The following is a 23,442-nucleotide window of genomic DNA, read 5'->3' as shown; positions in this document are numbered from 1 at the left end:
TCAATGATGCCAGTTTCCCTAGTGTGTGGAATCAATGATGCCAGTTTTTCTAGTGTGTGGAATCAATGATGCCAGTTTTCCTAGTGTGTGGAATCAATGATGCCAGTTTTCCTAGTGTGTGGAATCAATGATGCCAGTTTCCTAGGGTGTGGAATCAATGATGCCAGTTTTCCTAGTGTTTGGAATCAATGATGCAAGTTCATTACAAACAAAGATGCCTCAAAAAAATATGTAACTGACTTTGTCACCAGCGTATTACCAAGACCACTTCCACACGGAAAATCTGACCTTTGTCTTTTTTTCAAGAGGCTCTACCTTTAACTGTCTTATTCAGAGTTATCCTGGATGCAGTTCCAACAACCTAATACAGCAGCTTTGCAACCACCAAGCTGCTGCAGATAACTACTAGAATGGCCATGAGGAATGGAAATAATCCATCAGTCTTTTGCATTTTTGCCACCTCTGACTTTAAAAACTTTAAAGTCACAGAGGTGTTCTTTCATTTGGCTGCATAAAACTGATTTTGTTTAGGTAAGCACATGGGAATAATTTCTGTTAACTTTGTCTGAGAATGTGTCGATGTGACCCTGCAGTTCACTTATATTGCACTCTTTCTTTCACTAGCTGATGTGGGCTAAGTTCAACCATAACCTTGTGATAGGACATTATTATTCGAAAATGCAATAGGTTTAATTAAACATTTTCTAGTCACACCAAGGACCCTCCTACAACAGAAACTTATCAGATAGGATCACAGCAATGCATCTGCAATTGTTAATAGCAGTGGGCACCAACCAAATCAGTAAGAAGTGCAAGAAAGTATATGTCGACAAGGGATTACATGAACAGGTCTTGGTGCTCCCATGACAACCAATAAACTGGGTACAACATACAATACCTGCAGACCTGTGTCAATGTTTAGATGCCAGTGCATGTATGATCATAGCTTGTGATATACATGTGCAAACTGATTGTTTGTGATGCTAACCATTATTTATGGGTGGGCTCTCAATGACTGTTTAACCACAGAGGAACTTCGGACACTTCGAGCTTGGCAAATATTATCACACTGCAAGTTTGATCATTAGCTAGAATAGAAGAATTTAATCTTGAAATGTAATAAACACATGTTTTGGTCTGGTGAGGTTATGTTGGGTAAAGTGCCCCTGAGTAGTAATGTCTCTCTTAAAGTCTGTGGTGAGTGTGAGAAACTACAGTGCTAACATGGTTCCAGCACCCTTAAATGACAATAAGCTTGATTCTGTGGTCAGTGAAGGGATTAGTGCTGGCGTACACAATGTTAATACTGTGAAGACAACATGACCAGGATTAACACCGGTATAATCTCAATTTGCATCACTGGTGGTACATATATGGGTTAACATAACTGTATGTTTCGCTCAGAACAGAGCCTTGCAAGTATCTCTGCCAAACCAGAATACATGACTGACAGGAAATGCATACAAATACAACAACAGAACTCCATGAAGCAGTTGTCAATACTGCGCAAAGCTATGGTTAAAATTTATATCTGTACTTTAATAGAGGTGTCATCAGCACCAGGTCTGGCAGACATACCATTAGGCTATTGTTTTTGGAAAGCGGCTTGGTCAAGTTGATGCTGGGTATATGGCAACCGCACGTACATTTCAGTCCTCATGAAACATCACAGATCTACCAGCTGATCTGTAATCATATTCATAACTTGCATGTCAGCTAATCATCATGGCAATGTCAACATTATCAAGAACTGTTTTAATTTTCTTCAATGGAATGGTGCAAACTGTGGTGCCATTGTTAACCAATCCAACTTTGGAATTGGTGTTATTATTGGTCTGTATCAGGTGTCCCAAAATGTCCAAGAAGGCCTCACATGCGAGAAAATACTGAGACATATCATGCACTTGTAATTCTATTTTTAAAGGACTGAGATTCTTAGCTCAAAATGAATGATGTTGAACTTCTGGACATCTGTCTACAGTCCATCCTGACCCTGCATTTCTACAAACATCTCAAGAATCTTTGCAAAATCTTTGTCTATTTCATCAATGTTAAGGCTCTCAGTGTCTTTACAGTTCAGGATTATATAAATACTGCTATTCTGGCAGATAACCTAACATTACAGGAACCTGACATAGTGTCCGTATGCAAATACTGATTGGTCTGTGAGCACAGCTGCCCTAAAAACAACATACATTTTAAAAGATTGTGTCCATAACACATTTCCAATATTTGTGGCTACACTCATGGTAAAAAGATTATGGCCACACAAGCAATGATGCAAGATATGTATTATGTATTTCTGTTGTGATTATGGACCTTGGGAACCATATGCATAGTAGCTTAGCAGCTTTGTTGATTACTAGTCTAAGATGAAGTCTTCTACTCGACATGACTGTCCTCTAATAGTGGGTAACATTCATGCAAGGCCTTGTGCATGTGATATGAGTACAAAGTCATGGGGGAGGAGGTGTTAGAAGGTTTCAACCTAAAAATATAAAACTGCTATCATATACTACTAAGCCAGGTGTACTGTGTGGGATGTCTCCTTAAGAACACAGTCTGAGGATATAAAATCACATTATAAAAGGTTTTTGTGAGGTAAGAACTAAACATAAATAATTCAAGTGGCAGTGATAAAACAAATTTAGAGTTTAAATGGATCCAAGACAATAACAGCCTAATTTAACAGGCAGCATGTAATGACCAGATTTATGGTAAGTGGTATAACTATATGAAACAGTACCAGGCATAAGTATGTGAAACAGTACCAGGTATAACTATAAGTATGTGAAACAGTACCAGGTATAAGTATGTGAAACAGTACCAGGTATAATAGCAACCCCAGTCAAAATTACAAAGTCTTCATATTTGCATTTTAATGATTGATTCTTATAGAGCTAATTCAGACCTTTTCAGAACAGTTTTAATTTCTGAAATATTTTGATCAGTTCAGAAGTTATGACTATTTGAATCTTGGCAAAAACTGCCTTTTCAGTGAATTTTTGCCTTCTTTAAATGTATGTTTCATTCATTTAAGTCGCGGACCCAATACGTTTAATAAGATAAGAATTTACATCATAACTTTTGATCTAAAAAAGATATCTCCATGAAACTTGTCAAACTTATTGCATTTTTCCTGTAGAATTCAAATATCTACAGTAAATTAAACTATGTCCACTAGATTTCAATGCAGGGAAGAAAATAAGGGGTTAAAATCTTTATTTTACTTTGACCAGACAATTCACATACTGTACAACATATTTCTTAACAAGTCATTTAATTCAGAAGAAAACATTAGCATACACTGTTAAACAGTTTTTTCTATGATGTGAGAATGCCCACTGATGTCCAGAATTTAGACGTTCTGGAATCAGTCCAGTCGCTATGACAAATTCAGGCTTAACTTCCTGAACACTGTCTCTGCTGGGAGATTTAAAAACTCCCACTTTCCTACATGGTGCCATGAATTTAACTATTAAATTTTTATTATTGTTGCTTTTAATTTCATGAACACATCCATGGTACCAAGCATCCTGGTATGCAACGATAACATAATCATTTTCCTTAAGCTGGTCTAGAACAGGCAACCGTTGACATACTGTATTTTGTTCAACTATTTCACTTTCATAGAGTTCTTCACTGTCATTTGGATTTCGTTTTCCCTTCTTTGGTAGCGGTTCATTCATTTCGTCCAATATTTCACTGTACACGTTTCTGGTGTTCTTTACGCAAGTCTTTTCCACCATGGAGTGCACTTTTCCACAATGATTCTTTTTCTGTGGGAGTCATACTCTTATACCACTCTTTCATTCTGAGACAGCTTCTCTTGAGTAGTTGAATGGAGGAGTGGTGGTGCAAGGAGGTATATGGTCTACTTTTCTGACTGCTATCAAGGTCTCCAAAGTGGTGTTCACAGCCAAGATTGGTCACTTGCGCGAACTGTGTCCTCATCATTGTCTTTGGATCTGCTGCTTCACTATACTGCCCACCAGGCAAGAAATCAGAGAGTTGTTTTTCAATAGTTACTACCATTGACTTACACATAGAAGTAATAACTTGATTCAGTAATTTTCTGTCAATCTTTATAGATTTTATGACTTCAGAGAAGCGTTGCTCAATTGCAATGTCATAAACCTGTCCCAACCAATGTTCATCACTTTCAATCAGTTTGGGTTTCTCCACACAATCTTTTAAATACTTCTGCAAGTTTTGAATGCATACATACAATTCTAAATATGGCACTTTCCCCGATGTAATGAGTTCCCAGTATGGGCCAGTCACTTTAACATACACAAACCCTAGGGCTAGCAACATAGTCACAATATGGTCAGAGTTTAAATTTGTGTCTCTTTTTGTTGATGTCATAGTTTTCATTGTGTTATCATATTTCATTTTAGACAAGACTGTTTCAATTGAGACACTTTGCTTCTGAGCTTACTGTTTGATTTTTGAGCAGTTACTTTTCTAGACTTTTTAGTGATGATTTTTTTGGTGAGCAGTTGATGCTGCTCCTGAAGTTCCTCATGGTCTCTTCTTAACAATTCCAATTCCTGTTTGTGACAGGCACCTTCCGCTTTGTGAAGCTTTGATATTTTTTTGTTAAGCCGCTGAAGTTCACGAAAATGATGATGATTGATTTTTGATGAGCAATCTCTTTTGTTGACATTTTTTACAGAATAGTGACCGATTCGAATATTAATTGAGTCTAATTTTTGTCTGTATTGAGCTTCCTGGTTTTTTAATACATGCAGTTTTCTTGATTGTTTGTTGCACAAATACTTTTTCATGTTCCACTGTTTTGTGAAGTTGTACACTATTGACTCTGTTGGAAAGAGTAGACTGGTTAAGTGACAGACACCCATCATTAAGTAATGTTAGGGTGTTGCAAAATTCAGCAAATGTTTGATTATTTTTCTTATAAAAGTTGAAAATTTCAATCACAATTCCATTTGACAATTTGTCTATTTTCACACAAGATTTGGAAGCTATTGTATCAGCACTTATTCCTGCTTTTTGGCAGTAAGGACCAGGAAAATCCATACTCATATTTCTACACTGAAAATGAAAAAAAAGTTTTAGGTACAGTTACAAAAAACAGCATATTTCATCATCTAACATTGCAGAGCAGTACTTTATCATGGTACGAAATGTCGATCGGTATTCACGTTTTCGTATTCCATTCGTACCATAAATCTTTGTTATTGGTTGAATTTCGTTTATTATTAACATGTTTAAACATCATTTGCATACAATAATTTGGCATTAATTTGTATTTAGAAGCAAGTTTTGAAGAAAAGTAAACTAAAATAAAGCTGTGAAATCTACATACATGTCAACACTAGGACGATCATTTATGATAAAATTTATGCTTTACTTCACAAAATATTAATAAATAAATAAATAAATATACAAAAGAATTACTTACCGCTAAAAAACATTCCAACAGTATAAATAAATCACAGCATTCATCTTGTGATCGCCAATTTTTCACATCGATGTTATGATTATCTCGAAACAAATATGGCGACTTTGCACACGTGCCTTATGGAGGTCAACTTTGTGAAATGCGTACTTTCGAAATTAAATGCAGGTACTTAAATATTTGTTCTGAAAAACAAATCTGATATCCAAAGAAAGTTTAGAATGTTTATTTTGTAACGATATATGAAAATTTTAATAAAACGTTCGTGAGTTGAAAAAAATTAGATATACTTTAAGGACTATTTTCTCAGCACAGGGTCATCATATGCAAATTTTCAAATCACCGTCAGAAACGTCATTCATTCCCCATTCAAGTGATGAACACCTCATTAATATTCATTAGGTTTTTGTGACCCACATTTACAAATCAAACACACTGGTGTCAACGCGCGCACACAGGAAATAGCACTTCACTGAGAGCCATCAATTTTGATTGTTGTTGTTGTTGTAGGGTTTAACGCCATTTTTCAGCACACGATAGGCTATACATGGAGGCCAGTATTAATGGTGGAGGAAGAACCCGGGAAAACCCAGGAAAGAACCACCGACCCACCAGAAGCTACTGGCAAGCTTTCTCACATATCCACATTAGCCGAATCCGAGACTTGAACCCACGCAGACAGAGGTGAGATGGCAGTGATCCGCAACGAAGAGTGCTTTAGACCACTCGGCCACTCGGGGCCCCCATCAATTTTGATAACTGATTGTTAATTACATGACAATATGGTTATATAATAAAAAGTACATAAAAAAGCCCTTTTAAATAAAGTTTATTTCATAAAAATGTTATTCTCAATATTAATTTTAATGCAAATTTAGTGCACACAGTGCAAGAAAAAGTCGATTTTCGCCTAGTTTACCAATAAGGAATAGACACTATCTGGGGTTTCTAGGTATAAGTACATAAAACAGTACCAGGTATAAGTATGTGAAACAGTACCAGATATAAGTATGTAAAACAGTACCAGGTATAAGTATGTGAAACAGTACCAGGTATAAGTATGTGAAACAGTACCAGGTATAAGTATGTGAAACAGTACCAGGTATAAGTATGTGAAACAGTACCAGGTATAAGTATGTGAAACAGTACCAGGTATAAGTATGTGAAACAGTACCAGGTATAAGTATGTGAAACAGTACCAGGTATAAGTATGTGAAACAGTACCAGGTATAAGTATGTGAAACAGTACCAGGTATAAGTATGTGAAACAGTACCAGGTATAAGTATGTGAAACAGTACCAGGTATAAGTATGTGAAACAGTACCAGGTATAAGTATGTGAAACAGTACCAGGTATAAGTATGTAAAACAGTACCAGGTATAAGTATGTGAAACAGTACCAGGTATAAGTATGTGAAACAGTACCAGGTATAAGTATGTGAAACAGTACCAGGTATAAGTATGTGAAACAGTACCAGGTATAAGTATGTGAAACAGTACCAGGTATAAGTATGTGAAACAGTACCAGGTATAAGTATGTGAAAACAGTACCATCTTCTTAGAAAATAAGCAGGACAATGTATACCTGTTTGATAGCTGGAGGCAGAGTAGATTTATCATTTTCCTCCAATTCCTCACTTTTCCTCTTTGCCCCCTTACTGCTGCTGCTTGCTTCTGGTTCACTTTTCTTCTTCACCTTGAACTTGGCCTTAATTTTATCATAAGGAATGTCTTTCTTCTTCTTCTCATCCTCTTTGGATTTGGATGCTTGATGAACATGGACTTCATCAAAAGCTAACATATCTTCGAAAGTTGCATTATGTCCACCACTGTCACTTGTGTCTGTTTTGGGTTTTTTGGAAGACTGCAAAGACTTTTCTGAAGATTTATGTTTCTTAGATTCTGACTGTGACTTGTCCTTATCTTTGATTTTATGCCTAGTGTCTGAGCTATGAGAGCCCCTGTGTTTTTCTTTCGATCGGTCACTGAATCCACTTTCTCGACTTTTTTCTCCATGTTTTTCTTTGTGCCCATCTTTGTCCTTACTTCTGCTCCTGACTTTCTCATTTTTGTCTTGCGTATCTTTATCACCACTAAGCTTATCATATGTATCCTTTCCCTCAACCTTTCCTCTGTCTTTTGACTGATGTCTCGTTCCATTAAGATTTGCACTACCATCCATATCAGTCTTTTTGTCAAAATCTTTATCCCTATGCACTGATTTATCTTTGGAAGATCGTTCTCTTTTCTCAGATGAATCTTTCAAATCTTTGCTAACATGAGATTTTGCCTTCTCCGACTTTCCATCATGGGTCTCTTTTAAACTGGAATGTCCTATTTTCTCATTCTTTCCATGTTCAGATTTGTGTTTGGATTCCTCAGTCTTACTGGAAGCCTTTTTGTCAGAGTCAGACTTTTCTTTTCTACTATTTTCCTCTTTGTCCCTATTTCTTTCCTTTTCCCTTCGTCTTTCTTCATCTTTTTTATCAAATGTTTTCTCGGATTTTGGAGCTTTTGAGTCTTCTCTGGCACTTGATTTGTGTTCCTGATGTTTATGATGGCTTTTCTCTCGATGCTCACTTGAATGTTTCACATCAGACTTGACTCTTTCTTTGGAATCACCACCTGAAGAGGAATGCTTGGAATCACCTTTTGACCTATGGGAATGTTTAACCTTTTCTTCTGTCTTTTCATTACTAGAATGTTTGTGATATTTTCCTTCTTTATGATTATGCTTTGCGACCTTTTTACTATCACTTTCTGAATGCTTTTTTGTGACATTGGTTACTACATCATCCAGTGCATCCTCATCTGGAAAGAGTGAATGAAAAACTGAATCTTTTGCATTTCCAATATCTATATCCTGTTCACTGGAAGCATTTTCACCACCACCTGTTGTATCTTCTGAGCTTTCTTCCCCTTTCTCTGCAAGAATTTCAAATAGATTTTTCTCTTCGGAGCTAATAATGGGTACTGCACTCTCTTGTCTATTATACCCTGATGTACTTTCCATTTCTCTTTCCTCAGATTCACTCAAGTGTGCATCCCCCATTAATGATGATCCAGCTCTAACATTTGTGTCTTTATGAACCGAGGTGTTATTTTCTTTAACCTTCTTGGAATCTTCACTTACCTTCCCTGAGGAATAATTATTATCTAATTTGGAATTATTTTTCTCATTCATTGACCAATGTTTATCATGTGAACTATGCTTGTCACTTTCTGATCTATGCCTTTCTTTACCTGACCTATGGTTTCCACTCTCTGATCTATTCTTTCCACTCTCTGATTTATTCTTTCTGCTATCTGAGCTATGTCTTTCATGGCTAGAACTCGGAGTTCCAATGCTAGGTTTATGTTTTTCTTCGCTGCCTAAATGCTGTTTTTCTTTACTAGACTTATTTCTTTCATGTTCTGATTTATGCTTGCTCTCATGTGAACTATGCCTATCCCTTTCTGGCTTACTCTTGTCATCATCTGATTTATGCTTATCACTACTTGATTTTAGTTTATCTTCACTTGAATTACCCATTACATTGTCTTTTCCATGCTTTTCTACACCTGACCTATGCTTAGCACCTTCTGACACATGCTTCCCATCATCTGACTTATGTTTTTCATTCCCTGATTTGTGCTTCTTGCTATGTGAATCATGCTTGTCCCTTTCTCTATTATCTTTATCCCTATCAAGGTGCCTGGAATCCCCTTTCAGTATGTGAGCCCCATCTCTAATTTGGGTATCTCCTTGTTTACTAGATGAGTCTTTGTCAGAATTCTTACTGCCACCAGAACTATGTGGTGCATGTCTGTCTTTGAGATAAACATCAGAACTCTGTTTTGAATTCCTATAGTCTTGCTCTTTTTCTGATGAATGCTTTTTGTAAAAACTGGAATGCTCTGTCCTCTCTTTGTGTCTTTCTTTCTCCACATGTTTTGGAGAATCTTTCTTTAACTTATTTTTTTGATTGCATGTATCATTTGAACTGAAAGCATCATTTCTGTTTCTGCTGTCCTTCAGTTCATGATCTGAAGTTTTCTCTTCTTCTGAATCATTCCCCGAATCCTGATGGGTTTCATTGTCACCATTACTAGCTTTACTTTCATTGTCTGACTCTCTATTGCTTTCTTCATTTTCACTGGCTGAATACTCATTGTTATTTTCATTTTCAATGGCTGACTCCTCACCCTGGTTCTCATCAGAGCTATTCTGATTTGCAGTTTCCTGTTCTTCTAACCTGGAGGCTTCTTTTGCCACCATGGTCTTCCATCGGTTGACAATAGCTTTGACTTTGGCTCCAACTTCACCATCTTTTCTTCGGTATCCATTAACAACCTTTCCTATCCCAGTGCTCTGAAAGCAGTGAGAAAATGTTAATAATGAAATTGGAATTCAGATATTTACTTGAAAAAGGTGCCACAATTCCACACCCAATGACACTGACCTTTTGGCTCACCTTTTGTTCTGGATCCTCAATGTTCCAAGATTTAGTCACATTTCAAGTCTTTTCAAAACCAATGATAAAAGCACAAGTCAGATCCATTTAAAACAATTAAATTGATGTTGTGGGAAACATCCATTAATTTATTAAATTTATTATATTTTTTAAAAACCATTTCCCAACAAATAACTCAAATGGTACGCCCTTAAAATATGGATCTTAGATAACAATGCAGTATAGCTCTTAGTCTTTTCTTGTTTATACGCTCACATGCTATGGCAAAAAATGTATCCTATGTTCTGTATGAGATAGACCTCTCCCTCTCCATCCCTCTCTGGCAGGACATGTTTAGTGGAAGTACATATTTGTTTAGGCTTTAAGCCATGGAACAGATACCCTTGCATATTGTTGCCTCCATTATAAAGAAAATACAGCCATGGAACAGATACCCTAGTATACTGCTGCCTCCATTATAAAGTAAATACGGCCATGGAACAGGTATCCTAGCATACTGCTGCCTCCATTATAAAGGAAATATGGCCATGGAACAGATACTCTTGCATACTGTTGCATCCATTATAAAGGAAATACGGCCATGGAACAGATACCCTAGTATACTGCTGCCTCCATTATAAAGGAAATATGGCCATGGAACAGATACCCTAGCAAACTGTTGCCTCCATTATAAAGGAAATACGACCATGGAACAGATACCCTAGCATACTGCTGCCTCCATTATAAAGGAAATACGGCCATGGAACAGATACCCTAGCATACTGTTTGCCTCCATTATAAAGGAAATACGGCCATGGAACAGATACCCTAGCAAACTGCTGCCTCCATTATAAAGGAAATCTGGCCATGGAACAGATACCCCAGCATACTGCTGCCTCCATTATAAAGGAAATCTGGCCATGGAACAGATACCCTAGCATACTGCTGCCTCCATTATAAAGGAAATCTGGCCATGGAACAGATACACTAGCATACTGCCTCCTCCATTATAAAGGAAATACGGCCATGGAACAGATACCCTAGCATACTGCTGCCTCCATTATAAAGGAAATCTGGCCATGGAACAGATACACTAGCATACTGCTGCCTCCATTATAAAGGAAATACGACCATGGAACAGATTCCACTTTATTTTTTAAGAACATGTGATGATTGAAAACAATGTGAACCTACCACAATGCAGACCACTTTGCTAAGACTGAAAGTGGTTGAAATTAATTTAATGCCAATTTTGAAGAAAGGGGATGCAAATGAGTCTTCCAAATACAGAGACATTCATCTACCACCTGTATTAAGCAAAGTGTTTACATTGATTTTAAATAATAGGATAAATGAAAGAGTGGACGAAAACTAATTGCTAGGCAAAAAGCAAGCCAGATTTAGAGCAGGTTATTCTACAGCAGATAATGTATTTATATCATGTACATTCATTTGTAAATATTTAAGAAAATGAAGGGGTAGATTTTATGCAGTATTTATTGAATATGAAAAAACCTTTGATAGGATAGACAGACATTTACTGTACCAAAAGTAGTTAGTGAAAATATTAGTGGAGATATTATAAGAATCATTTGGACAACATATAATGATGTAAAAACATGTGTCCAACAGTTTTATTACCCATGTATTTAATTGTTTTTTTGGACCCAAATCAGAAACAAATCTTTACTCTGTGCTGGCTTACAGGCTGATTGCAAGTAAAATATTTTCTCATTTATACATAGGAAGAAAGAACCTGCACTTCTGTCAATCTATTTCAATACTTTTTTCAAAGTTAGTCGATCCAATAAAAATTTCATAACATTATATTAGCATTTCTCTTGTGGTAATATTTCACTTAAAGGTTTATCAAAATGTATGTTTCAAGAAACTGTAATGAGCATTCAAAATTAAGACTCCTCTGAATTCATGTCTCTTTTTTTCCCCACCACTGTGCCCTATTTCTCACTTGGGAGACAATATATTTTCCAAATACTGAGTCCAGAGTGGACCCTGCAATTGCAGATCAGTGTCTAAGCTGTTCATTGTTGGCAAGAACATTATACAATGACTGATCTGTGTCTAATATGTTTTAAGACAAATCTGTCAAATCTCTTTATGGCAGGCAAGGGCATTATACAATGGCAGATTTGTATACAATCTATTTAAGCTGCATGGAACATTATATAATAAAAGATCCATCCATTCTCCTTTGCAAGACAGTACTATATGCAATGGCAGATCTATGACTAACCTGTTTACAGCTAGCAATAAAATGATACATTGACAGATGAGTCTAATCTGCTCTCAGTTGGCATGAACAATATCCTCAGTCAGATCTGTGACTAATCTGTTCTCATCAAGCAAGAACATACAATGGTGTATTTGTGCCTAATCAGTTCCAATCTGACAAGAACATAAAATGGTATATTTATGCCTAATCTGTTCCCATCTGGCAAGAACATACAATGGTTTATTTCTGCCTAATCATTTCACATCTAGCAGGAACATACAATGGTGTATTTGTGCCTAATCAGTTCCCATCTGGCAAGAACAAACAATGGTATATATGTGCCCAATCTTTTCCCATCTGGCAAGAACATACAATCGTGTATCTGTGTCTAATCTTTTCCCATTTGGCAAGAACAAAGAATAGTGTATTTCTGCCTAATCTGTTCCCATCTGGCAAGAACATACAATCGTGTATCTGTGCCTAATCTGTTCCCAGGTGGCAAAAACAAACAGTGTATTTGTGCTTAATCTGTTCCCATCTGGCAAGAACATACAATCGTGTATCTGTGCCTAATCTGTTCCCATCTGGCAAGAATATACAATCGTGTATCTGTGCCTAATCTGTTCCCATCTGGCAAGAACAAACAATTGTGTATCTGTGCCTAATCTGTTCCCAGTTGGCAATAGCTATACACAATGGCAGGAAATGTATGTTCCATGCTTTTGGTGAACATATGCTCAAACTCTATGTAAATGCAAACAAGATACTGTAATACAACTATGTGCACTGAACACTCATACACATATACTGATAAATATGATGGCACTATGAAGGTGTTATTACTTTCTTAAGAAGAGGTCAGTGTAAAATAATGGGGATATTGGGTAAGTGCACTATAATAATCAAATGTTTCAATGAAAAGTAGAATGGAATTTGAAAATAAAAAAGCAAGAGTAAATCCCCAGCCTCCAGCTTCTAAAGACACCCATGCATTTTGACTGAATACCATACAGGCAAGACAATTTGCAAATTAAATCCTTACAATTACTTACTTGTAGTATCTCAATTGAAATTGGGAGCTGAGAAAGCTTTTTCAACACGTATAGAATCTGAAATGAAAAAAGTACTGATTGAGAATTTTTGACATAAACTGGACTTGAAAATTTCACACTTTCATCTCTCTTGACATGCCTACCCATAAGAATGCTAATCAGAAACTTTACTGTCAATTTTTAGAATCTAGGCAACCTGGCTGAAACTGGCAACATGTCCATTAAAAGTAACAAGCTTCTATTCAATCCTAATGCATCTTCTTTTTACCCATACATACCTGTACACAAAATTAATTATGGTCTGATGAAAATAAATGGCTTATCCATTCCACAATACCAGATCCTGCAATCCTTCAACAATTTTTCGCAAGACAATAAGCAAAAATATTGGTTTTCCTCACAAAGTATCTGCATCTTCCTTATCTTCTCACTCATGCCACCGTTTTTCACTTAACGGTCTGATCACCTGACTTCTGAATTATGAAACCACATTATATGTACTTGTACAGTGTGACCCTGCTATAACACGGCATATGGGAGCCATAGAGCCTGACCATGTTACAGACCGAACCGTGTTATAAGCAATCAGGTCAGTCAGCTGAAGAAAAGGATGCATGTACACCAAACAATGGGGGGGGGGGGCAGGAAATACATGTGGGCGGTAAAATATGTGCTTCATTGGCACAGTTACTATCTTAAATCGGTGCATGTTAAATGGGAAATACACCCATAATGAAAACAGAGAAGGCATATACAATGTTTTGCTTTATTTAGAGAATGGATTGGTACATATACGTGTATAATGTTTATATATACATGTCTTATGTATAGCATGAATACACTATCAACACCATGTACTAACCCGCGAATCTCATCATATACATTGAATCCACAATATAAATAATTCCACTGAAAAAACACACACACAGACAGATTTAAAATATTCAATAATTTTGTCACAGTTCATATAGGTCTGAATTCAATGGATAAACAGCACAATCATAAAACAAATGATGAAGCACATTTACTTTTCAGTACGTCCCAAGTCGGTAAAAGTTAGTTTGTCTTTTAAGCCGCCATTGGTAGCGTTCGTAAGCACAAACTTTTTCCCTGCAAAATGGATACTTTCAGGCATGGTAAACGTGTTCCAGTCATGTTGAAAAATGAAAAAATCCATCAGATTTCATCACTTTCATTTAAATTTGATATTGACTTCTTTGAAGAAAAGTTCTTTGTTTTTACTGAAGATTGTAGTCAGCTTACTTTGATGAAAGGTGCATGCATTATTGAAGCCACCACTAAACACGTTTTGGAGAACCAAACAAATGCACATTTCTTATTGTGGTGACAACATCAAATAATTGTATTGCATGATTGAGACTGATTTTTTCCCTATTTGCTTGGTACGTTTTCATAACAGTCAGTGCTTCAAAAGTAATGTTTTCTTTGAAATTTCAACAAACTATGTTATCTGGGTACACTTTTAGAAAAGGAATTGGCCGTCATTTGGTCGATTGTAGTTATAGTTCCTCCCTACCTAATGATTAAACCAATAAGTAAGATGGGGGGGGGGCTTTTTTTTTTTTACATTTGTGGTAGGAGAGTGATGCTACATTCCACTCATGCATCAGAAATTTAACAAAGGATCAACAGACGACATATATGCCGGTGTTCTGGTCTAATGACAAGACTTAGTACAGAAAATGTGTGTGTTCTGAAGGATTTAATTCTAAGTGGAAAGAAGACGTTACTTACCATCCACACACAAATGTCATTCTGTGTAGAATATATTAATTATTAGCAAGCAGCCAAAAATCTGACGAAAGATAGATTACGAGATAATGCCTCATCTGGTTAATCTCTGCTACCAGAAATGTCAACAACATTTGGATAGATCAATCGCTAATCAAACAGATCGGTGAATCAGAACTTGTCCCATCTGAGGGAGGCTATCAGAATCACCTTGCAATTCTGACCCCACTGCTTCTGGTTGTTGTTGTTGTGGGGTTTAATGCCATTTTTCAGCACACGATAGGCTATGCATGGCGGCCAGTATTAATGGTGGAGGAAGAACCCAGGAAAACCCCGGGAAGAACCACCGATCCACAAGAAGCTACTGGCGAGCTTTCTCACATACCCACATAGGCCGAATCCTAGACTCGAACCCACGCAGACAGAGGTGAGATGGCAGTGATCTGTAATGAAAGCGCTTTAGACCACTCGGCCCCCACTGCTTCTGGATTTCTCATATACCCCTATTAGTCAAGCAAGAGATGCCAACACACACAGACAGAAGTGAGATCTCAGTGAACTGTAAAGGTAAGTGCCTTAGACCACCAGGGGCCCCAAACTTTAAGGTTTATGTGCCCTTCTTGGCCTGTACACCATGTATTTTGGCTTCAATATGTGCACAGCTGAAACTACATACTGTAACTTCCTCTAACCAACAAGATTAGATTAGTGTTGCAATTGCCAATAGGTATACATGATTATCAACAGCCACTAGAACAAGAAACTTATGTATACATTTTTTAGTGTTGCATTCAAAATTTCACCAACTGTTAACTAAGTCATAAAGATCTATGTCTTCTTATAAGTTAACCCTAAACGTGAAGTTGTAAACTTGAGGTTACTCGTCTATAATATCAGTGGCCTCTGTAAATGAACACTATGGTATCAAGACACATGTGAATGTACTTCACATACATTTATAGAGTTTGTGTCAAAATTGTTTTGAAATGTTTTCCACTCTTGCAGTTTGGAGCCATTTTAGAAAATAAACTGAATTTAACTCCTTGTTTCAGTGGCAGTTGATATTTTTAACTATTTCTTATTATATTACTGTCTGGAAATATGACTGAGTGCAAAAAGATAGCAATGTTCCATTGTTTTCTCACTTTGCGGTCCATGGAAAATTTCTTAATCATTCCATGAATCTCTCAGTCTCTTTGACATTCTGTTTTCAGCTAGGCGCTCAGCATTAAGAGATAGTGTTAGGATTGCTCAGCCTGGTGTCAGGAAAATGGGATTGCATGGGACATCATGCTATGTTTGTGGCATGATATCCCAGTCATATACATCACTATAAACTGCCACAGTGCAGACATTATAGCGACATAACTAAAAATCCAAAACACACAAACATTAACAGGTGTCTTAATCTACAATATGTGGTTTCACCTTAACCCCTATACAATCACTTAAACTTTGTTTACAAGCCACATGCAACATTCTTTCTTGTAGACAAAACAGATTGTTTATTGTGCATTTACATCTCCATTCAATAACGGCTGTGTTGCATTCTTGGAAATGGGTAAAATACAGTTTTTGTAATGTTAAGAACTCTTATGCCGTTCTTACAGTGCAGTCATCTTTGTAAAAATATTCTCACATTTATGAGTGGAATTAAAGAGATGTTAATAAAAAATGGCAAATACAATAATGCGGCAAAAATGGTTGTGTTAACTCTGTTGGAAGAAGGTGTATATGGTGTTTTCTTTATTATATAATATTTTACAAGGTCCGAGGCTGCCCATAATTTCGTTCGAAATAGGCAATAGTCCCGTCCCATTCAGCCAGTATACACCCACCCACCCTGCTAATATTGTATTACAGTACCTATGCCACTTTCAAGTTTCCAGCTAGAAAAATGTTTATTTTTCACTGAATATCAAACAATAATCTTAGTCTCCTATACGGTCGCTCTTTAGAGGCATCACACTGTACCATATGCGGGAATGAAAATTAAATTGAATACTACACTCACTCGCGAAGTAATACGATAACAAAGTAACAGAAACCTGACTATGTATCGTCAAATAAAATGTACTATATATAACTAAAATTCGCTTCAGATTAATCAGTTTTCAAATCACCTTTGAATCATCCAGATTGCCTTCTAAATATTTCTTGCATTTCAGCACTTTCAACCGCACTGTATCCGCCATGATGACGTTCGGCGTTAAGGGAAACCACTCTGTTCGGACTATATTTCAAGTCTTCACAGGTAAATCATTTTCTAGTCGGTCAGAAACAGTTATCTAATACAAGATAACTTTTCAATGTGAAAAAAAGTGTTCTGATTTTAGTTATTTTATTGGTAATTATTTGTCAAGATTTGACATTAATATTACAGCAAAACTTCATTCAAAACTATTCCTTGTTAAATTGTTCATAATATAAGTTTATATAATCTAGTTTTCCACTGCAGGAAAAAAAAATCGATTTTAATCAGAATATGATATTCCTGCTTCAGAGTAATAAAATTATTAATTGTTTGGTTTTGTTGCTGTCATTGTTAATAATAATAATAATAATAATAATAATAATAATAACAACAACAACAACAACAATAATAATAATAATAATAATAGAGACCTTCTTCAAGCATTTCAATATATCTAGAGAAAAGTGTGACCCAAATAAATATTATTTGGTTAGTTGTATCATCTAGGGATAGCATACTGAAGTGGAACTTAATTTTTGGTTAAGCAGCAGAGAGTGTGAACAGACCTTTTGCTGAAAAAGTCATTTTGAAAACAAAGGCCTCATACGAAAAAATAAAAAAATATAAGGTCACTAACGCTAAAACATAGCCTCTAACTTTACCGAGAGTTTCTCTAATTAGGTTTGCAAAAAAAATTACTTTGTCTTTGTTTGTGGTTTTTTTAAATTTATATGTGTGTTTTTGTTTACCGCGGGACGTTTCATCGAGGTCGCACTCTCACTGCTGCTATTATTAGATCATTATCATATCAATAATGGCACCAGCTATGGAGTTTTATACTGCTAGATTAGCTCGAGAGAGATTAGAAGCAAGCAAAACATTTCTTCCTGTTCGCGACTCTGTCAGGCAAAAACTACAAGAACGTCAAAAATCTCAGGTTGAATTTGCAGAAGGTTCAGAACAATTATTTAAACCGGTTGCGAAGGTTACTGCAAAAGGTACTGAATGTCTTCTTCCAACGTTAAAACAAACTGATGAGCACACTGCAAAGTTAGCTAAAAGAACCAAACAAACAAAAATTATTTTAAAAGATATTTCAGATAAGTAGATGATGCTCAGCTTATAGATGCAGATGAAGAAATACTTGAAGATATAGAATTAAAAAGGATGATACATCAGAACAAGAAAGAGTTTATGATAAATTTAGCGATGATGGTATTCTCCACATAAGGAGGTAAATTTACCTATACTTGCCGTGGACAGTTATAATGATAAAACAACATTTTTGAAACATGCGAGTAGTGAAAGGGGTCACCCTACGGACAATGGGAATTAGCATTACAGGGACCCCTGGGTCACTCTACGGACAATGGAAATTTAACATGGCGAAAAATCGTGGGTCACTCTACGGACAAGGGGAATTAACATGGAGAAAATCGTGGGTCACTCTACGGACAAGGGGAATTTAACATGGCAATAAATCGTGGGTCACTCTACGGACAAGGGGAATTTAACATGGGATTTTTTTTAAAAAATTTTTTTAAAAAAGGGGTAGGCAATTCAAAGACTATCTCTTTTCGAGAAATATGGCTGGCCCTGAAAAGGGCCTTTGATTTTTATGTTAATGTATTCATTAACATAAATGGCACCGCATTGGTCTTCTTCTTGTCCTTAGGCTGCGTCTTACTGTTGGTCCGTACATCAGCACTCTTTTCAGGCATCCTTGTCTTTCGACGTAGATCCTACGTATCCACAGGCTGGTGTTGGTCCTGTGGACAACGGTCCACTTCGATCGGACATACATGAGCAAGTCTGTCCGAAACATCATGGAAGACACAAGGGTGGATGACTCAACTGTAGTCCACATCTTGAAGCGACGAGAACAGGTGAATCAATGCATTGAACGGCGCTTATTTATAGGCGGAGGAAGGATTGAAACGGATTGAGTTCATTTACCAATCCGAACACGCGTTACAGAATTCAGTCAGCTCGCATCCAATCCGAAGAGACCAGTCTGTGACGTCACTTAGTCTATTTAGATTCGCTAGCGCTTGTGTGCAGTCAATCTATGCGACAGTGATTCAACATGACGGAAACTCAGAAAACGATCCATTGGGGTGCACCAGCAGGGGAGACTGCCCAAGGGAACTCGGACTTACTTTCAGAAGAGGTGAATTGGGATTTTGTGGATTTTCTCTCCTCGCAAGAATTTGTTCCGGAACCTTCGTTACCTTCTTCATTACCGCAAGTGGAGAATTTTAGACAGAGACAGAAAGAAGAATTGGAGAAATTTATACAACGACAAAAGGAAGCGGAACAGGCTTTTCTCCTACAGCAACAGCAACAAGAAGAAGAGGTAAGAAAAAAACAACAGCAAGAAGAAGTAGCAGCAAAGAAACAAGAGGGTGAAAATCAAACGGTCACGGTACTGTTGGACATTTTAGCGGAGTTAAGAAGTCTGAAACAAATGTATCAGACTTCTTTATCACGACCGAAGAGAATACGACCTTCCCGAGCCAAACATGTCAACCCTGTGACTAAGCCTACCGTACCACCCTTAGTGATTTCAACCCAATCATTATCATCATCATCAACATTACGCAGTCCAGAAGTAGGCCTTGGCCGTGGTAAAGGCATAAGGCAGTTAAAGTTGATTGCTTAAACTCACCCTTTCACCATGAAGAAAAAGGCCCTTTTCAGGGCCACCCACATTTCTCGAAAAGAAATACAATTTCAATTTGCCAATAACTCAAAAAAAAAAAAAAAAAAATTAACCCCACCCATTTTACCCTTATTGTACGTGTCTGTCTATGAGTGCGTGAGTGTAGCTTCTTATTTTAAAATCACAACTCAAAGACACTTACCTTATATCATTCATTTATTCTTTTCTCCATTTTTTACAATCCAATTCACAATTCTCATCACAACACTTTAATTAAAATTTCATTGATTTCTTCTTTTCTCCTTGTTTAGTCTCTCCGTTTTTTCAATTTCTTCACCGTCACACTCTTTTCCTCTTCTTCCTCCTCACTTTCTTCCCTTCTTCTTTTTTTCTCCTGTTTCTTTTTCTTCACCTGTCTTCTTTCTTCGTCAGAAGAATCCCTCTCTTCCTCTGAACAATCCCTCTCTTCTTCTGAACAATTCCTCTTTTCTTCTGACTCCTCTTGTTTCTTTTTTGGGCAATCTGGAGACCAATGTCCTTTTTCTTTACAATAATAACAGGTATCTTGACTTTTGTCTCTTTTATCCCCTGTTTTTTTTCTTTTTTGACGGTCTGGACACTCTGAAGACCAATGCCCTTTGTTCTGACAGATATAGCAAGTATCTTGACTTTTATCTCTAAAGGAAGGAGAGTAGTCCGTAGGCTGGTCTGAAGAGAATTTTCTAATGACCCCTCGCAAAGCTCTGACGAAACGTTCCATCTGGTCAGTCTCTTCCATCGTTGTGCTCGGCTCGAGAGTGAAATGAATAGTGAAAGGACAAGACACACACCCTTTTATATACGCTGGTCTGCTATGACTATAAAGTAGTTTATGGTGTTTGAACTTGAGTCATTTGACTTTTTGCTTTCAAGATGAAACGATCCCATTCATTCGAGAAGAAAGAAGAAGAAAGTAAGAGGCAGAAACGTGATCTATCGCCTCGTACCAGGGCTGAAATCTTGGCACAAATTCATGCCAGTGATTTTGAAGAGGACATGAGTGAACCAGAATTTGAAACCTCTAAACCAAGTTCACCACCCTTTGTCAACCCTGAAAAGTACTATTCCATTCGAGAGACGGAAAAGCGCTCCTCTAGAAAATTTAGAACCACGGCTTACAAATACACGGTGAAGTTTAAAGATTTCAAGGCTGAAGTGCCGTTAGAGAAAGCAGAAGTGTTCATCACCGAGGTGTGGGATTCTTTGCTCACTTCACTCAAGCAGCAATGTCAACCCAAAGAAGACGATCGCTTGAGACTTTCCATACAACACGACGGTTTGAAATCCCCTGTTTGGATCGAGTTTAGCACCCCTGCAGAATTGACTGCTTCCAAAGTCATGGACAAGATTCAACACGTACAACAATCTAATGATCAGTTTGACATCACCGATGGTAAAGCCACACTGGACATGACCCACGTCTCTCCTCCTCAAGGGACAGGACGCAAAAAGATGTTATTGGTGGACGACCTTCGCAACACCAAAACGAGTCTCGTCCGAATTAACAACCCTCATGACCAGATGTGTTTAGCCCGTGCCATCGTGGTGGGACGAACCTATGCCAACAAGAACGACACGGTAGAATGGAAAAGAACCTGGGACACTATTCAACGTTCCGACCGAGCCAAACAACGAAACGAAGCAGAACTCCTGTTACAACAAGCCGGATTGCCCAAAGACACACCCTGTGGCATTCCAGAGATGCAAAAATTGCAAGATGCCCTAGCTCCACGATACACCTTGAAAGTGCACCCTCAAGAAGTGCGCGGACCTCTGTTGTTTCGAGGCCAAGACTTTAAGGACGGAAAATACATTCACCTTTATCATCACGATGACCATTTCGATACCATTACCAGTATCACTGGATTCCTGAGATATGTTTATTATTGTGAGAAATGTGACTATGGTTATAATAATCGAGAGCAACACAAACATTGTGGATGGAAATGCTCAGGATGTTTGGCCTCTCCACCCTGTCTGAGCGAAGAACCAGTGCCTTGTTCCACTTGTCTGCGCACGTTTGTCAGCCCTAAATGTTACCAACAACATTTGAAGACGCAAGGTTCACAGAAGAAATGCGCTTGTCAACTGCTGAGATTGTGCTCTACGTGTGAACAAGTCATACGTACCAATAATACCAAGGCACACGTATGTTCAGGAAAGAAAAAATGTCACATTTGTCACCACATCGGGGACTTGGAACACCAATGTTACGTGCAAAAATACCAACCCCCACCAGAGAAAGAGGACGGTCACAAGAAGAAAGGCAATTTCATCTTTTTCGATTTCGAATGCATGCAAGAGACTGGCATTCACATCCCTAATTTCTGCGTGGCTCATCGAGCGTGCGAGAAGTGCATTCAAGAACCTATCTTCAGTCATTGCCCTCACTGCAGCAAGATTCCTGGAGGGCGTGAAAAAATCTTTCGGGGACCAAATACGTTAGCCGATTTTGCCCAATGGGTCTTAGACCCCGTCGACAAGACGTGGAGCCAAGACGACATCGAACGTTACGGAGATTGTCATCGTCATGCCACGGTGATGGCTCACAATTTTTCCGGATACGATGGACAGTTTCTTTTGAGGTACTATACGGAACAAGGCACCGAGCGTCCTAAAGTGACTTTGAACGGGGCCAAAATCATTTTCATGCAAGTGGGACAAGTACAGTTTAAAGATTCGATGAGCTATTTGGCCATGCCTTTGAGTCGAATGCCTAAAACGTTTGGAATGACAGAAATGGCTAAAGGGTACTTTCCACACTTTTTCAATACGGAAGCCAATCAACACGCCGTTCTACCCCATTTACCTGAGGCTCACTATTACGACCCCGACAACATGCGTACCGAACAACGAGAAGCTTTCTACGCTTGGTACCAGGCTCACGCCTCGGACCCTTTCGACTTTCAGGAAGAAATGCTAAAGTATTGTCGTTCCGACGTGGACATTTTACGGCGTTGCTGTGGAAAATTTCGAGAACTGTTCATGGAACACGGAGGGGTCGATCCTTTGAAAGAAGCTTGCACCATTGCCAAAGCGTGTTCCTTAGTGTATCGACAACGATTCATGCCTGAAAACACCGTGGCTGTCATCAGTCCTCAAACGACCCACTTTGTCAAACGTCAATACTCGGTCAAAGCCCTACGTTGGTTACATTACTTGTGCGACAAGGAAGACAAGTGGATTCAGCATGCCCGCAACGGAGGGGGCGAAAAGACCATCGGAACGTATTCGGTCGATGGCTGGGACTTAGAAAAGCCCAAGATCGTGTACGAGTTTAACGGTTGCTTATTTCACGGATGTCCCGTCTGTTACCCTGACCGTGGTACTAAAAATCAGTTTTTGCCACGAACCATGGAAGACTTGTACCAGGACACTTGTCAGCGACGCCTAAAGTTAGAACAGGAAGGATACCAAGTGGTGGAAATGTGGGAACACGAGTACGATCACCGTATGAAAACCGATCCCGAGTTTAAACGTCTCGTGGAAAGTTACAAGCTGATGGACCCGCTGAACCCGAGGGATAGTTTGTACGGAGGAAGGACCAATGCCACCTGTTTGCTGTACCAAGCCGACGAAGAGAAAGGAGAAGAAATCAAATACTTGGACGTGTGTTCGCTGTATCCCTACGTGTGCAAATATTCTCGCTTTCC

The 23,442-nt window shown here is 37.9% G+C and overlaps 1 protein-coding gene across 2 annotated transcripts in view; it reads right to left on the bottom strand.

The window, feature by feature from the left end:
* The window catches only part of LOC149783143 (uncharacterized), a 50,990-nt gene extending 33,892 nt beyond the window's left edge, over positions 1 to 17,098 (bottom strand). For both annotated transcript variants that reach the window (XR_016413559.1, XM_089931369.1), the window contains exons 1-3: positions 17,018 to 17,098; positions 13,143 to 13,199; positions 7,010 to 9,775 (exon numbers count right to left, since the gene is read on the bottom strand). Coding sequence is in view for 1 of the 2 variants with exons in the window: in XM_089931369.1 (XP_089787495.1) it covers positions 7,010 to 9,775; positions 13,143 to 13,199; positions 17,018 to 17,089 (2,895 nt within the window). In the remaining variant the exon portion in view is untranslated. The remainder of the gene's footprint in view (positions 1 to 7,009; positions 9,776 to 13,142; positions 13,200 to 17,017) is intronic.
* Positions 17,099 to 23,442: the final 6,344 nt, after the last annotated feature.

Source organism: Sinohyriopsis cumingii, chromosome 14 (assembly GCF_028554795.1).
Source record: "Sinohyriopsis cumingii isolate HCF-2022 chromosome 14, ASM2855479v2, whole genome shotgun sequence".
NCBI classification, from domain to species: domain Eukaryota; kingdom Metazoa; phylum Mollusca; class Bivalvia; order Unionida; family Unionidae; genus Sinohyriopsis; species Sinohyriopsis cumingii.
Note: the sequence above shows the minus strand (reverse complement) of the source record. Positions and strands in the feature narration are given on the sequence as shown.